At 42.6% G+C, this 15,172-nt stretch overlaps 1 protein-coding gene across 1 annotated transcript in view; it reads right to left on the minus strand.

Annotated features, from left to right (window-relative positions):
* STK17A (serine/threonine kinase 17a) overlaps positions 1-2,463 on the minus strand; it is a 39,665-nt gene extending 37,202 nt beyond the window's left edge. Inside the window, exon 1 of the mRNA XM_021703689.1 lies at positions 2,126-2,463. Within this exon, the coding sequence (XP_021559364.1) occupies positions 2,126-2,331 (206 nt within the window). The 5' untranslated portion in view covers positions 2,332-2,463. The remainder of the gene's footprint in view (positions 1-2,125) is intronic.
* Positions 2,464-15,172: the final 12,709 nt, after the last annotated feature.

Below are 15,172 nucleotides of genomic sequence, written 5' to 3' on the forward strand. Positions count from 1 at the left end.
ATAAGGTTGTACAGATTTTCTTATTTTTGCTTTCTGGTTACATATAAAAGAACATTTACTGTTAAACAAGGAGTTGTATTTTTGGAGTGCTCCCCCTAAGAAAGGCACAGCCTTAATGCTATAGATGTGTTCTATTTAATTCTCTCCACAACTATGAGACAATAAATGGTTAGGTAAGTTACTCAAGTACACATAACTAGTAAGTAAAGAACTAAGATTCAGCCAGAGCCTGACTCCAAAGCCCATGGTCTTCACCACTGCATTAAACTTCTCCGTGCACCCCCCCCACCCCGCAAAAGGAACCAAAAAGAAACAAGTACATTAATTTTGTTTTCAGTTTTAGGCTCTTATATCAAGTAGCTATCTAATTGCATTGTTATGCTGCTTCAGGAGTTATTATTTTTGTAAGCAAATTTATGTAAGCATATAAATATATGTAACATATATGTAAAAGATGAAACAAATACCTATAGGCAAGTGAATTTTATAATAGATAAAAACAAGAATTGAAAAGAACATTCCCGGAGGAATTAGTATCAACACCTGGTAGGGTATAAATCAATTTTTTCAGATTAAATCATTATTATTATAAACTCTACAAGACAGTGCTTGCCACCTGAAGATATTTCAGCTTTGTAAGACCAGTTTTCCTTTTGTGGAATGAAGCCAGACAACCAAATAACAGAAAGTCTTAGTTGTCCTTTTTCGAGAGATCAGGGCTACTGCAGAATGTCTGGAATTTCGATGATTTAGAATACCTAGCTGAGTCACTAGCTCTCTAGGCCTTCTTGGTCATATTTAGATTGTGTACAGATCGAGTTAATTAGTGCCCACTATAGGGAAGCGTATCTTGTTCTGAAAGATATTTTTCCTTTCGTTAACATTTGAAGTATGACACGTTTAAGGTAGATTCCCCTCCAAAAAAATAAACAAAACACCAACCCCTATTTCTAAAAGCCAGCTTAATACACAGAGAGCATTTTTAATATTGTTTGTAACCAATGTTACAAGACCCTCCTTTTCCAAGACCCCAGATGAAGGCAGTCATAACTGCCAGGCCCGTTCCCCATTATTTTGCAGCCCTAACAACTGTTTGCAACCACAGCTAACCTTCACTGGATGCTACGTGCCAGGACCCGCAGCATGGGCTTTACGGGCAGGTCAGCTTCACGACACCCCCATGAGATAGGTAGGCACTGTCATTATACTGATTTTATAGGTGAGAAACATGAGGCTGGGGAGTCTAAGGCACCCACCCGAAGGCACACAGAGCAAGCAGGCCGGGCTTATGCGCTCGCGTCCGACTCCAAAACCGGTGCTTCTGACAACTTCTCCAAACTGCTCGTAAGGAAAATGGGAGTCAGTCCCCCAACCCCTATCGCTCTACCACCCCTCTTCAACATGCTAACTGTAAAGGAGCCAAACTGCCTTTGCCTTTTACAGTTTTACAGAGAGACCAAATGAAGAGTGGCGTGGGGAGGAGAGGACAAGGGCCAGCTCACAGCAGAGTAGAAAGAGCGATGCAAGGGCCAAGAGCCTATGAAAAAAACCAATCTAAACGTAAGCCCCAAAGACCTAAATATTTTAGAACTAAAATCGCGCAAAACCAAGAAACCGAAAATGAAGTCGGCCCAAGGCTGAGAAGTTCACACAGCACTGCTGCAACGGAAGCTGTCACGCCTGATGTTCTCCTTTCTTGCAGCCACAGAAGGAGGCGGAGAACACACGCGACTCGAAGGGCGAAGCTGACTCTGCAGCTCCGGGTTTCCTTCGGACTCACTAGCTCGGGGAAACACAGGCAGCATGGCTCACACGCCCCCCGCACTACCCTGCCGTGTGAAACACCTCAGAGGCTGAAAGGGCCTTATGGTCTCGGTAACCCGCCGTTGGGGACTTTCTCACACCCGCCACCAAGTGAAAGCCACACGCCGGGGAGCGCCTCGCCGGCTCTGGGAACAAGCCTCGGCGCGCGGAGGGCTGGCTGGTGCGACTCGACCGCCCCGATCGCCGCCCGCACCCAAGTTTGTGCCAAGTCACCGCGCGCGCTATCGGCCCGGCCCCGCCACCCCCACCGCGCCCGCCCGCCTCCGGCACTTATCGGCCGCCGGTCCCCCGCCCTCCTCACCTGCCCAGCTCTCGGCCCGGGCTGAGGCTGTAGCCGTCCTGGAAGGGCTCGGTGCGCACGGCCGTGCGGATCTCCGTCAGCAGCCCGCGCGCCTGAGGTGGGGGCGGCGGCCGGCGCGGCGCGCCCAGACTCCTGCCCGCCCGGCCCGACCCGGAGGCGGCGGCCGAGGGGGAGCCGCGGCTGCCGGGCTTCTCCAGGGGGATCATGGTGGACAGGCACGCTTCCTTTCCGGCCGCTCCGCTCGCTCCCAGCTGCGGGCGGGTAACGGTCCCACCTGCGGCTGCCTCGCGCGGCTCCAAGAGCTTCCAGGAACCCGCTCTCCCCCTCGGCGCGCTTAAACTGCGGCGCGCGGACTCCCGGCGTCCCGCCCCACGCCCCGCCCCACGCCCCGCCCCACCCCCCACCCCACTCCCTGGCCCTGCCCTGCCCCGCCCCGCCCCTAGCCCCGCCCCCTCGCTCGTTCCGTTGGCGTCGGGAGCGCAGGGTACCTCCCGTGCTCCCTCTGCAGCCGAGAGGGAGAGAGTGCTGCCTGGGGGGCCGCCCTGGCCTCGGGGAGAAGAAAAGCCGCAGGCGCCTGGCCTCAGTCATTTACACACCTGTTGAGCATCTGAGGGCTCCAAAACTTGATCCCTCCGTCAGTGAAAGGCATAAGAGTTGCCAGCTGGAACTTTACCTTGGGCGTGTGTGTGGGTGGGGGGCGGGTAGTGAGACTCTATCCCGGCTGCTGTGCAGCACGGGGGAGTTGACCAGGGCACCTGGTTCCTTCGTACACTGGGAGGAAATCTGGAAGCAGAAGCTGGATAAATATTATTAACCCCTCACTCTAGCCCTATGCAAGATGTCTGTAGTCTTCTCTGTGTTTAACGTGGTGCTCTCGTCTGGGCTTTTTTCTTTCTTTTTTTAATATTAGGTTGTTTTTTTAAAATAGAATTTTTTATTTTAGAGAAATTTTAGGTTCACAGCAAAACTACGTGAAAGGTACAGAGATTTCCCACATACCTTCTCCCTCCACATCCTCATCTGGTCTTTTCTTAATTGAATTATAGTTGACACACAATATTGTATTAGTTTCAGGTGTACGAGATAGTACCTGTATTTTTATACATTACGAAATGATCAGCGCCGTAGGTCTAGTTGCCATCTATCACTATACGAAGTTATTACAGTACTATTCATCTATTCCCTATGTTGTACATCACATCCTCATGTCTTATTTATTTTATAATTAGAACTTAGTGCCTCTCTTTCCCATACACCTGTTTTGCCCCCTCCCCACACCTGCCTCCCCTCTGGCAACCACCTGTTCTCTGTATCTATAAGGCTGTTTATGTTTTGTTTTATTTTTTTTTTAGATTCCATATATAAATGAAATTATATGGTATTTGTCTTTCTCTGACCTATTTCACTTAACATAATACCCTCTAGGTCCATCCATGTTATTGAAAATGGCTACATTTCATGCTGAGTAATATTATATATATACACACATACACACACACACACTGAATCTTCTTTACCCATGCATCTATCATCTATCAGTGGACACTTAGGTTCCTTTCATATCTTGGGTATTGTAAATAATGCCACAACAAACTTAGGGGTACACATAGCTTTTTGAATTAGTGTTTCTGTTGTCTTCAGATAAGTATGCAGAAGTGGAATTTCTGGAACATATGGTAGTTCTGTTTTTAATTTTTTGAGGAACTCTCATACTGTTTTCCATAATGGCTGCATCAATTTACATTCCCACCAACAGTTCACACCCTCACCAACACTTGTCATTTCTTCTCTTTTTGATAATAGCCATTCTAACAGGTGTGGGGTGGGTATCTCATTATTGTTTTGATTTGCATTTCACTGATGATTAGCGATGCTGAGCATCTTTTCATATGTCTGTTGACCATCTGTGTGTCTTCTTTGGAAAAACGTCTATTCAGGTCCTCTGCCATTTTTTTTTTTAATTGAGTTGTTTGCTTTTTGTTATTGAGTTGTATGAGTTCTTTATAGATTTTGGATGTCAACCCCTTATCAGGTATATAATTTGCAAGTATCTTCTCCCATTTGGTAGGTTATATTTTGTTTTATTGATGGTTTCCTTCACTGTGCCAAAACTTTTTAGTTTGAAGTAGACCCCATTTGCTTATTTTGGGGTTTTTTTGCCCTTGCCTGAGGAGACATATCCAAAAAATATTGAGAATGATAAGGAGCTTACTGCCTGTGTTTTCTTCTAGGATTTTTATGGTTTAGGGTTTACATTTAAGTTTGTAATCCTCTTTGAGTTTATCTTTGAATATGGTGTAAGAATGTGGTCCAGTTTCATTCTTTTGCATGTAGCTGCCCAGTTTTCCCAAACTGTTTTTTTAGAAATTTTTTAAAAGATTTTATTTATTTATTTGACACAGAGAGAAAGAGAGGACAAGCAGGCAGAGCGGCAGGCAGAGGGAGAGGGAGAAGCAGGCTCCACACTGAGCAGAGAGCCTGATGTGGGGCTTGATCCCAGCACTGTGGGATCATGACCTGAGCCAAAGACAGTTGCTTAACTGGAGGAGCTACCCAGGCGTCCCTCCCAAACCGCTTTTTAAAGATATTACCTTTTCCACATTGTATGTTCTTGCCTCCTTTGCTATAGATTGGCCATATAAGCATGGCTTTATTTCTAGACTCCCTATTCTGTTCTATTGATCTATGTGTCTGTTTTTGTGCAAGTAACATACTGTATTCATTACTGTAGCTTTGTAGTATAGTTTCATCTAGAAGCATGATACCTCCAACTTCATTCTGTCTCAAGATTGCTTTGCTGTTCTGGGTCTTTGGCAGTTCCACACAAATGTTAGGATTATTTGTTCTAGTTCTGTGAAAAATACTATTGGTATTTTGATAGGGATTGCATTGAATCTGTAGATGGCTTTGAGTAGTATGGGCATTTAAATAATAATAATTCTTCCAACCTATGAGTATGGTATGTCTTTTCATTTATTTGTGTCATCTTCAATTTCTTTCATCAATGTCTCATAATTTTCAGCATATAGATCTTTCACTGGGGCACTTGGGTAGGCTCAGTTGGTTCAGCATTTGACTCTTGGTTTCAGCTCAGGGCATATTCTCAGGGTCATGAGATCAAGCCCTTGAGATTAAACCCCATGTCAGGCTTCATGCTCAGCACAGGGTCTGCTTGTCCCTCTCCCTCTGCTCCTCCCCCTGCTCATGCTCTCTCTTTCTCTCTCTGTCAAATAAATAAATAAATAAAATCTTTTTAAAAAATGTGTTCCTAGGTATTTCATTCTGTTTGATGCAATTGTAAATGGGATTTTTTTTCTTAATTTTTTTTAGTTTGTTGTTAGTCTACAGAAATGCAACAGATTTCTGCATATTAATTTTGTATCCGGCAACATTACTGAATTCATTTGTTCTGATAGTTTTTTGGTGAAGGCTTTAGGGTTTTCTATATATAGTATCATGTCATCTTTAAATAGTGACAGTTTTACTTCTTCCTTTCTAATTTGTATATTTTTATTTGTTTTTCTTGCCTAATTGCTGTGGCGAGGACTTCCAAAACTATGTTGAATAAAAGTGGGGAGAGTGGCCATCCTTGTCCTCTCCTGATCTGAGAGTAAACCTTTCAGCTTTTCATGTTGACTACCATGTCAGCCGTGGGTTTGTCATATATGGCCTTTATTATGTTGAAGTACATTTCCTCTATACAGACTTCGTTCAGAATTTTTATTGTCAAATACTTTTTCTGACTCTATTAAGATAATATGTGATTTTTTTATCCTTCATTTTGTTGATGTGTTGTATCACATTTATTTGCAGATATTAAACTATCCTTGCATCCCTGGATGAATCCCATTTGATGATGGTGTATGATCCTTTTTTTTTTTAAGATTTTATTTATTTATTTGACAGAAAGAGAGAGAGCACAAGTAGGGGGGGCAGCAGAGGGAGAGGGAGAAGCAGGCTCCCCGCTGAACAGGGAGCCCGATGTGGGGCTCGATCCCAGGACCCTGGGATCATAACCTGAGCTGAAGGCAGCCACTTAACCAACTGAGCCACCCAGGCACCCCGGTATATGATCCTTTTAACGCATTGTTGAATTTGGTGTGCTAATTAATACTTCATTGAAGATTTTTGCATCTATGTTATCAGGGATATTGGCCTGTACTTCTTTTTTTTCTTGTACCATCTTTTGTTTTTGTATCAGGGGAAAATGAGTTTAGAAGGATCCCTTCCTCTTTAATTTTTTTTTGGAATAACTTGAGAAGGATAGGTGTTAACTTGTCTTTAAATGTGTGGTTAAATTCACCTGTGAAGCCATCTGGACCTGGACTTTTGCTGTTTTTTTTTTTTTTTTTTTTGTAATTATTCAATTTAATTACCAGCTATCAGTTTATTCAGATTTTTTTATTTCTTCATGATTCAGTCTTGGAAGATTATATGTTTCTAGGAGTTTACTGACTTTTATCTAGGTTGTCAAATTTGTTGACTTATAATTGTCCGTAGTATTCTCTTATGATCCTTTGTATTTCTGTGGTACAGTTGTCATTTCTCCTTTCATTTATGTTATTTACCAGGTTCTCTCTTTTTTCTTGATGCGCCTAGTTAAAGGTTTGTCAATTTTATTTTTTCTTTTTAAGGAACAAACTCCTCACTGATGATTTGTTGTTTTAATTTTTTTTAATTCAATTAATTAACATATAAGGTATTATTAGTTTCAGAGGTAGAGTTTAGTGATTCATCAGTTGCATATAACACCCAGGGCTCATTACATCATGTGCCCTCCTTAATGGCCATTACCTAGTTACCCCATCCCCCCACCCACCTCCCATCCTGCAACCCTCAGGTTTTTTTCTATAGTTAAGAGTCTCTTATGGTTTGTCTCCCTCTGTGATTTCATCTGATTTTATTTTTCCCTCCCTTCCCCTATGTTCATCTGTTTTGGTTCTTAAATTCCACATATGAGTGAAATTATATGATAACTGTCTTTCTCTGATTGACTTATTTCACTTAGCATAATACCCCCTAGTTCTACCCACATTATTGCAAATGGTAGGATTCCATTTCTTCTTATTGCTGAGTAATATTCCATTATATATATATGGACATTATATATCCATGGACATCTGGTCTGTTTCCATAGTTTGGCTATTGTGGACATTGCTGCTATAAACATTGGGGGGCATGTGCAACTTCAAATCACTGTTTGAATCCTTTGGATAAATATCTAGTAGTGCAATGGGTCATGGGGTAGCTCTATTTTTAACTTTTTGAGGAACCTCCATACTGTTTTCCGGAGTGGCTGTACCAGCTTGCATTCCCACCAAAAGTGTAAGAGGGTTCCCCTTTCTCCACATCCTTGGCAACATCTGCTGTTTCCTGACTTGTTAATGTTAGCCATTCTGACTGGTGAGGTAGTATCTCATTGTGGTTTTGGTTTGTATTTCCCTGATGTTGAGTGATGTTGAGCATTTTTTTATGTGTCTGTTGGTCATTTATACGTCTTCTTTGGAGAAACATCTGTTCATGTCTTCTGCCCATTTCTTGACTGGATTATTTGAGGGTTTTTTTAGGTGTCGAGTTTGAGAAATTCTTCATAGATTTTGGGTACTAGCTCTTTATCTGAGAAGACATTTGCAAATATCTTCTCCTATTCCATAGGTTGTCTTTTAGTTTTATCAACTGTTCCTTTGGTTTAAAATCTAGTTTTTTTGATATAAGGATTGTTACACCAGCTTTCTTTTGATGTCCATTAGCATGATAAATGGTTCTCTACCCCCTCACCTTCAATATGGAGGTGACTTTGGGTCTAAAACGAGTCTCTTGTAGACAGCATATCAATGAGTCTTGTTTTTTTAATCCAATCTGCTACCCTGTGTCTTTTGATTGGAGCATTTAGTCTATTTACATTCAGAGTAATTACTGCAAGATATGAAGTTAGTGCCATTGTATTACCTGTGAAGTCACTGTTTCAGTAGATTGTCTCTGTTCCTTTCTGGTCTTTGTTACTTTTGGGCTCTCTCTGTGCTCAAAGATCCCCTTTAATATTTCTTGCAGGGCTGGTTTAGTGTTCACGAATTCCTTTAGTTTTTGTTTGTCCCGGAAACTCTTTATCTCTGTCTATTCTGAAGGACAGCGTTGCTGGATAAAGTATTCTTGGCTGCATTATTTTCCCTTTCTGCATATTGAATATATCATGCCAGTCCTTTCTGGCCTGCCAGGTCTCTGGACAGGTCTGCTGCTAGCCTTATGTGTCTACCCCTATAGGTTAAGGACCTCTTGTCCCGAGCTGCTTTCAGGATTTTCTCTTTATCTCTGAAATTTGCAAGTTTCACTATTATATGTTGAGGTGTTGACCTATTTTTATTGATTTTGAGGGGGGTTCTTTGTGCCTCTTGGGTTTGAATGCTTGTTTCTTTCCCCAGATTAAGAAGTTCTCTGCTATAATTTGTTCAAATATACCTTCTGCCCCCCTATTATCAGGATATTATTTCGCTTTATGGTATGACTTTTTTTTTTTTAAAGATTTTATTTATTTATTTGACACAGAGAGAGAGACAGTGAGAGAGGGGAGTGGGAGAGGGAGAAGCGGGCTTCCTGCTGAGCAGGGAGCCCAATGCGGGGCTCGATCCCAGGACCCTGGGATCATGACCTGAGCCGAAGGCAGACGCTTAATGACTGAGCCACCCAGGCGCCCTGGTATTGCTGATTCCTCAACGTCTCCCTTGGTGATCCAGTAGTTGTCTTCCTCTCTTTTTCTCAGCTTCCTTATTTTCCATCATTTTATCTTTTATATCACTGACTCTCTCTTCTGCCTCATTTATCCTTGCTGCTAGAGCTTCCATTTTTGGCTGCATCTCAGTAATAGCATTTTTAATTTCAGCCTGACTAGATTTTAGTTCTTTTGGTTCTCCAGTAAGGGATTCTCTAGTGTCTTCTATGCTTTTTTCAAGCCCAGCTAGTATCTTTATAATTGTTGTTTGAATTCTAGTTCTGACATCTTACTTATATCCATATTGATTAAATCATTGGCAATGAGTACTTCCTCCTGTTCTTTCTTTTGGGGTGAGTTTCTCCATCTGGTCATCATGTCCAGAAAAGAATAAAAGAGAGAGAAAAGAGAAAAATAACAACAACACCAGAAATCAATAAACAAACCAGAAGAAATAAAAAACAAAACAAAATAAAAAAAAATCAAACAAGAGGTAAAATAGAACAAAACAATGAACAAGATCCTGGGTGTATTTTAGTCTGTTTATTAAAAGAAACTAGATCCCAATATAGGAAATAAAGAAAATCTTATATATAAAATACATTGAAAGGAAACCAAAAGTAAAAAAAAAAATAACATATATATGAAATTAAAATTATAAAAGAATAAAAGAAAAGAATTTAAAAATAAGAAAAGAGCTGAGAAAAAAAAACTGAGAGACTAAAGAATAATAGAAAACCACAAATGCTATATATTGTTTTCCCCGAGTGCTGAAGTTTTGCAGTTCTCTATAATCAGTAAACTTGGTGCTAGCTAGTTGTTCCTGCTGGTCTTCTGGGGGAGGGGCCTCTGCCGCACTTTTTTTTGGTGGGGGAGAGGGGATTATGTTTATTGTCTTGAGGTCACAGGTCAAGTCACTCATCCCCACCAGGAAGGGAGGCAGAAAACTGTGGAAGGAGCCGAGATGTCCTTGAACAGATGAATGGATAAAGAAGATATGGTTCATGTATACAACAGAATATTACTCAGCCATCAGAAAGGATGAATACCCACCATTTGTATCGACATAGATGGAACTGGAGGGTATTATGCTAAGTGAAATAAATCAATCAGAGAAAGACAATTATCATATAGTTTCATTCATATCTGGAATATAAGGAATAGTGCAGAGGACCATAGGGGAAGGGAGGGAAAACTGAATGGGAAGAAATCATAGAGGGAGACAAACCATGAGAGATCTTTGACTCCAGGAAACAAACTGAGGGTTGAGGAAGGGAGGGGGTTGAGGGGATGGGGTAACTGGGTGATGGGAATTAAGGAGGGCATATGATGTGATGAGCACTGGGTGTTACGCACAACTAATAAATCTTTCAATGCTACATCAAAAACTAATGATGTACTATTTGTTGGCTAATTGAATTTAAATTAAAAAAAAAAAAGGAAGGGAGACGGACACCCTGGGCAGGGGTGGGGGTGGGATGCCCAGGGTGGGCTAGCTCCTTTATTCCACTTTTGGAGGCCACTGGGGCCTGGAAACGTGACTGTGCCCTGCCCGCCCCTCGAGAGCAGGGCATGGAGCTCCACACGGTTCCTGCCCCCATGGTGAGGGTGAAGAGACTAGAGGGGCAGGCCTTGGTCCACCAGATGTCCTTGCCCTGGTGGAACTGTGCCTCCCTGCCAGGGGCCAGGCTCATGTATGTTGCTCTGGATTGCACTATGGGGCACTGTTTTGCTCCCTGAATGCTTTCAGCACTGATAGGGGGGATAAAAATGGTGGTACCCAGATCTCTAGCCCCAGAGCTGGAAGTTTCCATGCCCCATTCATCAGTGATCTCTGACAGAAAAGCAGTCAATCACTCTTCTGTCTCTGGTTTCCATTGGAACTCTGTGTTCATCTAGCCTGTGATGGAGCGTTTTCATCTCAGGCATGTGACCCAGTTTTGAGTCTCCAGACTTGACAAACTCCTATGGTGTGCACCCGCACTGTTCCTCCCCAGGGAGGGAGGGAGGTCTTGCCACACTTCTGCCTTTTGTTGGGCCCCTGCCAGGAAAGTGGTTGTGCAACCATACAGTGGTTCTCAGTTTATGGCAACACCGAGCAGAAAGCTGGTGCTTAGACTGGCTGCAGATGACTTCCCCACTCTGATGCCTGGGAACTCTACCACACTGAGGCACCCCCATTCTTTTTGTTTACCCCAGGGATCCTAAGATCACACTATCCCACCTGGGATTCTGCCCTGCTTTACCACCTGAGCACCTTTAAGCCAGGGACATCCTCCACCATAGCAGACTTCTAAAAGTTCTGATTTTGGACTCCGCTGCTTATAATACTTTGCAGTGGCCTCCTGAAGCAGGTTCCCTCCCTTCTGCCATAACCTCTGATATATCACCCCAGATTCGTGTCTCTGCACCTCCTACCTTCCAAAAAGTGGTTGCTTTTCTATTTGTAGAATTGCAGCATTTCTTTTCTCAGATCTCGGATTGATTTCACAGGTGTTCAGAATGATTTGATAACTATCTCGCTGAATTCCAGGGACCAGGGGAAACTAGGGTTCCCTATTCCTCCACCATCTTAACTGAAGAAGCAGACTCTTAATTATGGAAAACAAACTGATGGTTACAAGAGGGGAAGGGGATGGAGGATGGGTTAAATAGATGATGGGGATTAAGGAGTGCACTTGTCGTGATGAGCACCAGGTATCGAATGGAAGTGTTGAATCACTATACTGTACACCTGACACTAATGTAACACTGTATGTTAACTAACTGGAATTAAAACAAAAGCTGAAAAAAATAAAACATTACTCCCCCATGATTCTACAACTATTTAGAGTTCTGAGATCTGAAGGCACAACATTAGAAAAGAAGATTAATACATTTGCTTACAAAATCATTTCTGATGATATCCTCCAGGAAATGAGAGGAGAGTAAAGGTCAGCCTTTTTTTTTTTTTTAAGATTTTATTTTTTTATTTGTCAGAGAGGGAGAAGCAGACTCCCCGCTGAGCAAGGAGTCAGATGCAGGACTCAATCTCATGACCCTGGGATCATGACCTGAACCAAAGGCAGACGCTTAACGGATCGAGCCGCCCAGGCATCCCAAGGTCAGCCTTTTTACGTTCTACAAAGAACAGATACAGAAATAATTGTTTTGTACTGGATTGTACTAACCTGATGCAGGAATGTTTTAATTCTTAAATTCCATCTCCTGTGCAAGATAAGGCTGTTCAAGCCAGAAATAACATTTATTAAATCCCTAGGATAAATATCTTCTAGGGGCTGTTTTTTAAGATTTACCTTGAGGCACTTTCTTGAGGGCTCAAAATAACACCATCTTGATCTGTAGACTAAACACAATCCCAATAAAAATCACAATGAATTATTTTGTAGTTATTGATCCTAAAATTCATATGGAGAGGCAAAAAACCTGGAATATCCAACACAATATTGAAGGAAAAGAACAGAGCCAAAGGACTGACACTAACTAACCTCAAAACTTACCATAAAGCTGCAGTAATCAAGACGGTATGGTATTGGTTACATCAGCAATATGGTGGGAATGAGAATTTCCCAAATCACATCCCCCAAAGAAACAAATATTTGGTAGCTGCTACCCACAGACAAAAGTGAGTTTGTGAGAATTTTGGGATCTGGGAAGGAGGTTATGACACTTCAATAAAGCCCAAGACTGAGGACGGCCACTTTGAGAAGGCAGGCTCATGAACCACTGGCAGGCCTGCTGACTATGGTCCTAGCTGTGGAAGAGAAGCAACCTTATCCCTCTGTGGACTTGGCTCAGTCTTTGCTTGAGATGATTCATGGTTCTGCTAAACAGCCCCTCCTGCCAAGGGACCCAGGAAGAGCCATGCCTGTCCAAGTCCTCAGTGACAAGGCCTGTTGACCTCAGACCCAACTGCAGTCCCTGAAGACGTCATGTGACCCAGTTCACTCCAGGGACCCAGCAGTAGACAAGCCCATGGGCATCTCTGCTAACAGGCCCATCAGCTTCAGATCCAACTGGGTCCTTGAAGCAGTCCTATGACATCACTCCTGACCTGCTCTGCTGTAGTCCAGAGATAGTCCTGCCTATGCAGGGACCTGCCCAGGAATCCAGAAGGAGAATGCTTAGGGACCTGGAAGAAACGACACTCATTTTTTTTGCTGCTGGTAACATGCCTGCCAATGACAGACCTGACTGTGGACCCACACCTTTTGTAATTGTCCCATAATGCTTGCATAGTCTGTTCTGCTTTTTTTTTTTTTTTTCAGTCTTTGTTCTCTTTGCTTTTCAGTCTTGGGATTACTATTGAGATAGCCTCAATTTTAGAAATTATTTCCCTATTTGTGTCCAGTGTGCTAATAAGCCCATAAAAAGCATTCTTCGTTTCTGTTGCAGTGTGTTTGATCTCTAGCATTTCTTTTTGGCTCTGTCTTAGAATTTCCATCTCTCTGCTTACATTGCTCATCTGTTTTTGTATGTTGTCTACTTTATCCATTAGACCCTTAGCATATTAATCGTGGCTGCTTTATATTCCCAGTCTAGTAATCCCAACATCCCTGCCATTTCTGGTTCTGATGCTTGCTTGCTCTATCTCTTCAAATTGTGTGTTTCTTCTTTGCCTTTTGATATGCCTTGTAATTCTTTCTCAATAGCCAAACATGAGGTACTGCATTAAAGGAATTGCCGTACATAAGCCTTTTGTGATGTGGTGGTGCGACATGGGGGAGAGAAGTGTTCTCTAGTCCATGATTAGTTCTCAGTCTTACAGTGAGTCTGTGTCTCTGGACTATGAGCTCACAATGTTTCTAAGTCAGTTTTTTCTCTTTCCTTAGGTGGGAGAGTTGGGTATTTCTCTTCTCGCAAGTGGAATTCTAGAGTGGCCTGGAGTCTGGTGTTTCCTTTCCTTTTTTTTTTTTTTTTTAAAGATTTTAGTTATTTATTTGAGAGAGAGAGAGAGAGAAAGAGAGCGAGGACAAGCAGGGGGAGGGCTAGAGGCAGAGGGAGAAGCAGACTCCCCACTGAGCAGGGAGCCCAATGCGGGGCTCCATCCCAGGATCCTGAGATCATGACCTGAGCCAAAGGCAGATGCTTAACCCAACTGAGCCACCCAGGTGCCCCTGGTATTTCCCTTCCCTGAAGTCAGTTAGACCCTACACCCCAGCAGGTTAGGGTCCGGTTAACTAGTTTCCCATGAGGACAGACCTTGTTAAGAGGAACGGAATGCTCTGGAATGTTTCAAAATGGTTCCCTTTCCCCTTCAAGCCAGAAGCTTGAAGAGATTGTTCTCTAATATTTACTGTGGGGACCTGGTTGAACACCTGGAAGTAAATCTCATAATATGGTGGAGGCTTCCCTGTGATTGGAGGTTTTGACTCTCAGATTTGTCCACACTGAGCTTCCAGCAATTTGTCAATTACAATTCAGGGTTTCTGACTCCCGCACAGGTTCCTATGACAATTTCTGCTCAAGAGTCTCTGCTCTGGGGGGCGCCTGGGTGGCTCAGTTGGTTAAGCATCTGCCTTTGGCTCAGGTCATGATCCTGGCGTCCTGCAATAGAGCCCTGAGTCGGGGTCCCTGCTCAGCACAGGAGCCTGCTTCTCCTTGTCCCACTCCCCCTGCTTGTGCGCTCACAAACACACACACACACACACTCTCTCTCTCTCTCTCTCTCTCTCCTCTCTGTCAAATAAATAATAAAAAATCTTAAAAAAAAAAGAGCCTCTGCTCTGGTGTTCCAAACTCCCTGTATTTGCCTGTCTGTCTCTCCAATATTGAAGACCACAGTTTTCCCTGTGTCTTTCCCTCTCTTATGGTTCCAAGGAGAGTTGATTTTTCAGGTCAGTTCAGTTCAGTTTTCTATGTGTTGTTGGGAAGAGTGCAATTTATGAGCACCTTACGTGCAGAACTGGACACTCGAAGCCTCATTAGTTCTTTATACTCTGTATAAAATGAATATATTTATTTATTAAAGAAATATCCAATGAATATTTACTCAGACAGGAACTGCTCTGGGCCTTGGTGCTGTAAGGGTAAACCAAACATTATCCCCGATTTCCTGGAGTTTGCATTATTATGGAGGTGATATGATAAGAAAATAGATGACCCTTGAACAACATGGGTTTGAACTATGCAGGTCCTCTTATATATGACTTTTTTTCAAGAAATGCAGTATGGCACTGTAAATATGTGTTCTCTTATGATTTTCTTAAAAACATTTTCTTGTCTCTAGCTTACTTTTTTGTAAGAATATATAGTATGTCATACATATACAAAATATGTGTTAATTGACTGTTTATATTATTGGTAAGGCTTTTGGTCTATAGCAGACTATTAGTAGTTAA

This window comes from Neomonachus schauinslandi, chromosome 12 (assembly GCF_002201575.2).
Source record: "Neomonachus schauinslandi chromosome 12, ASM220157v2, whole genome shotgun sequence".
NCBI classification, from domain to species: domain Eukaryota; kingdom Metazoa; phylum Chordata; class Mammalia; order Carnivora; family Phocidae; genus Neomonachus; species Neomonachus schauinslandi.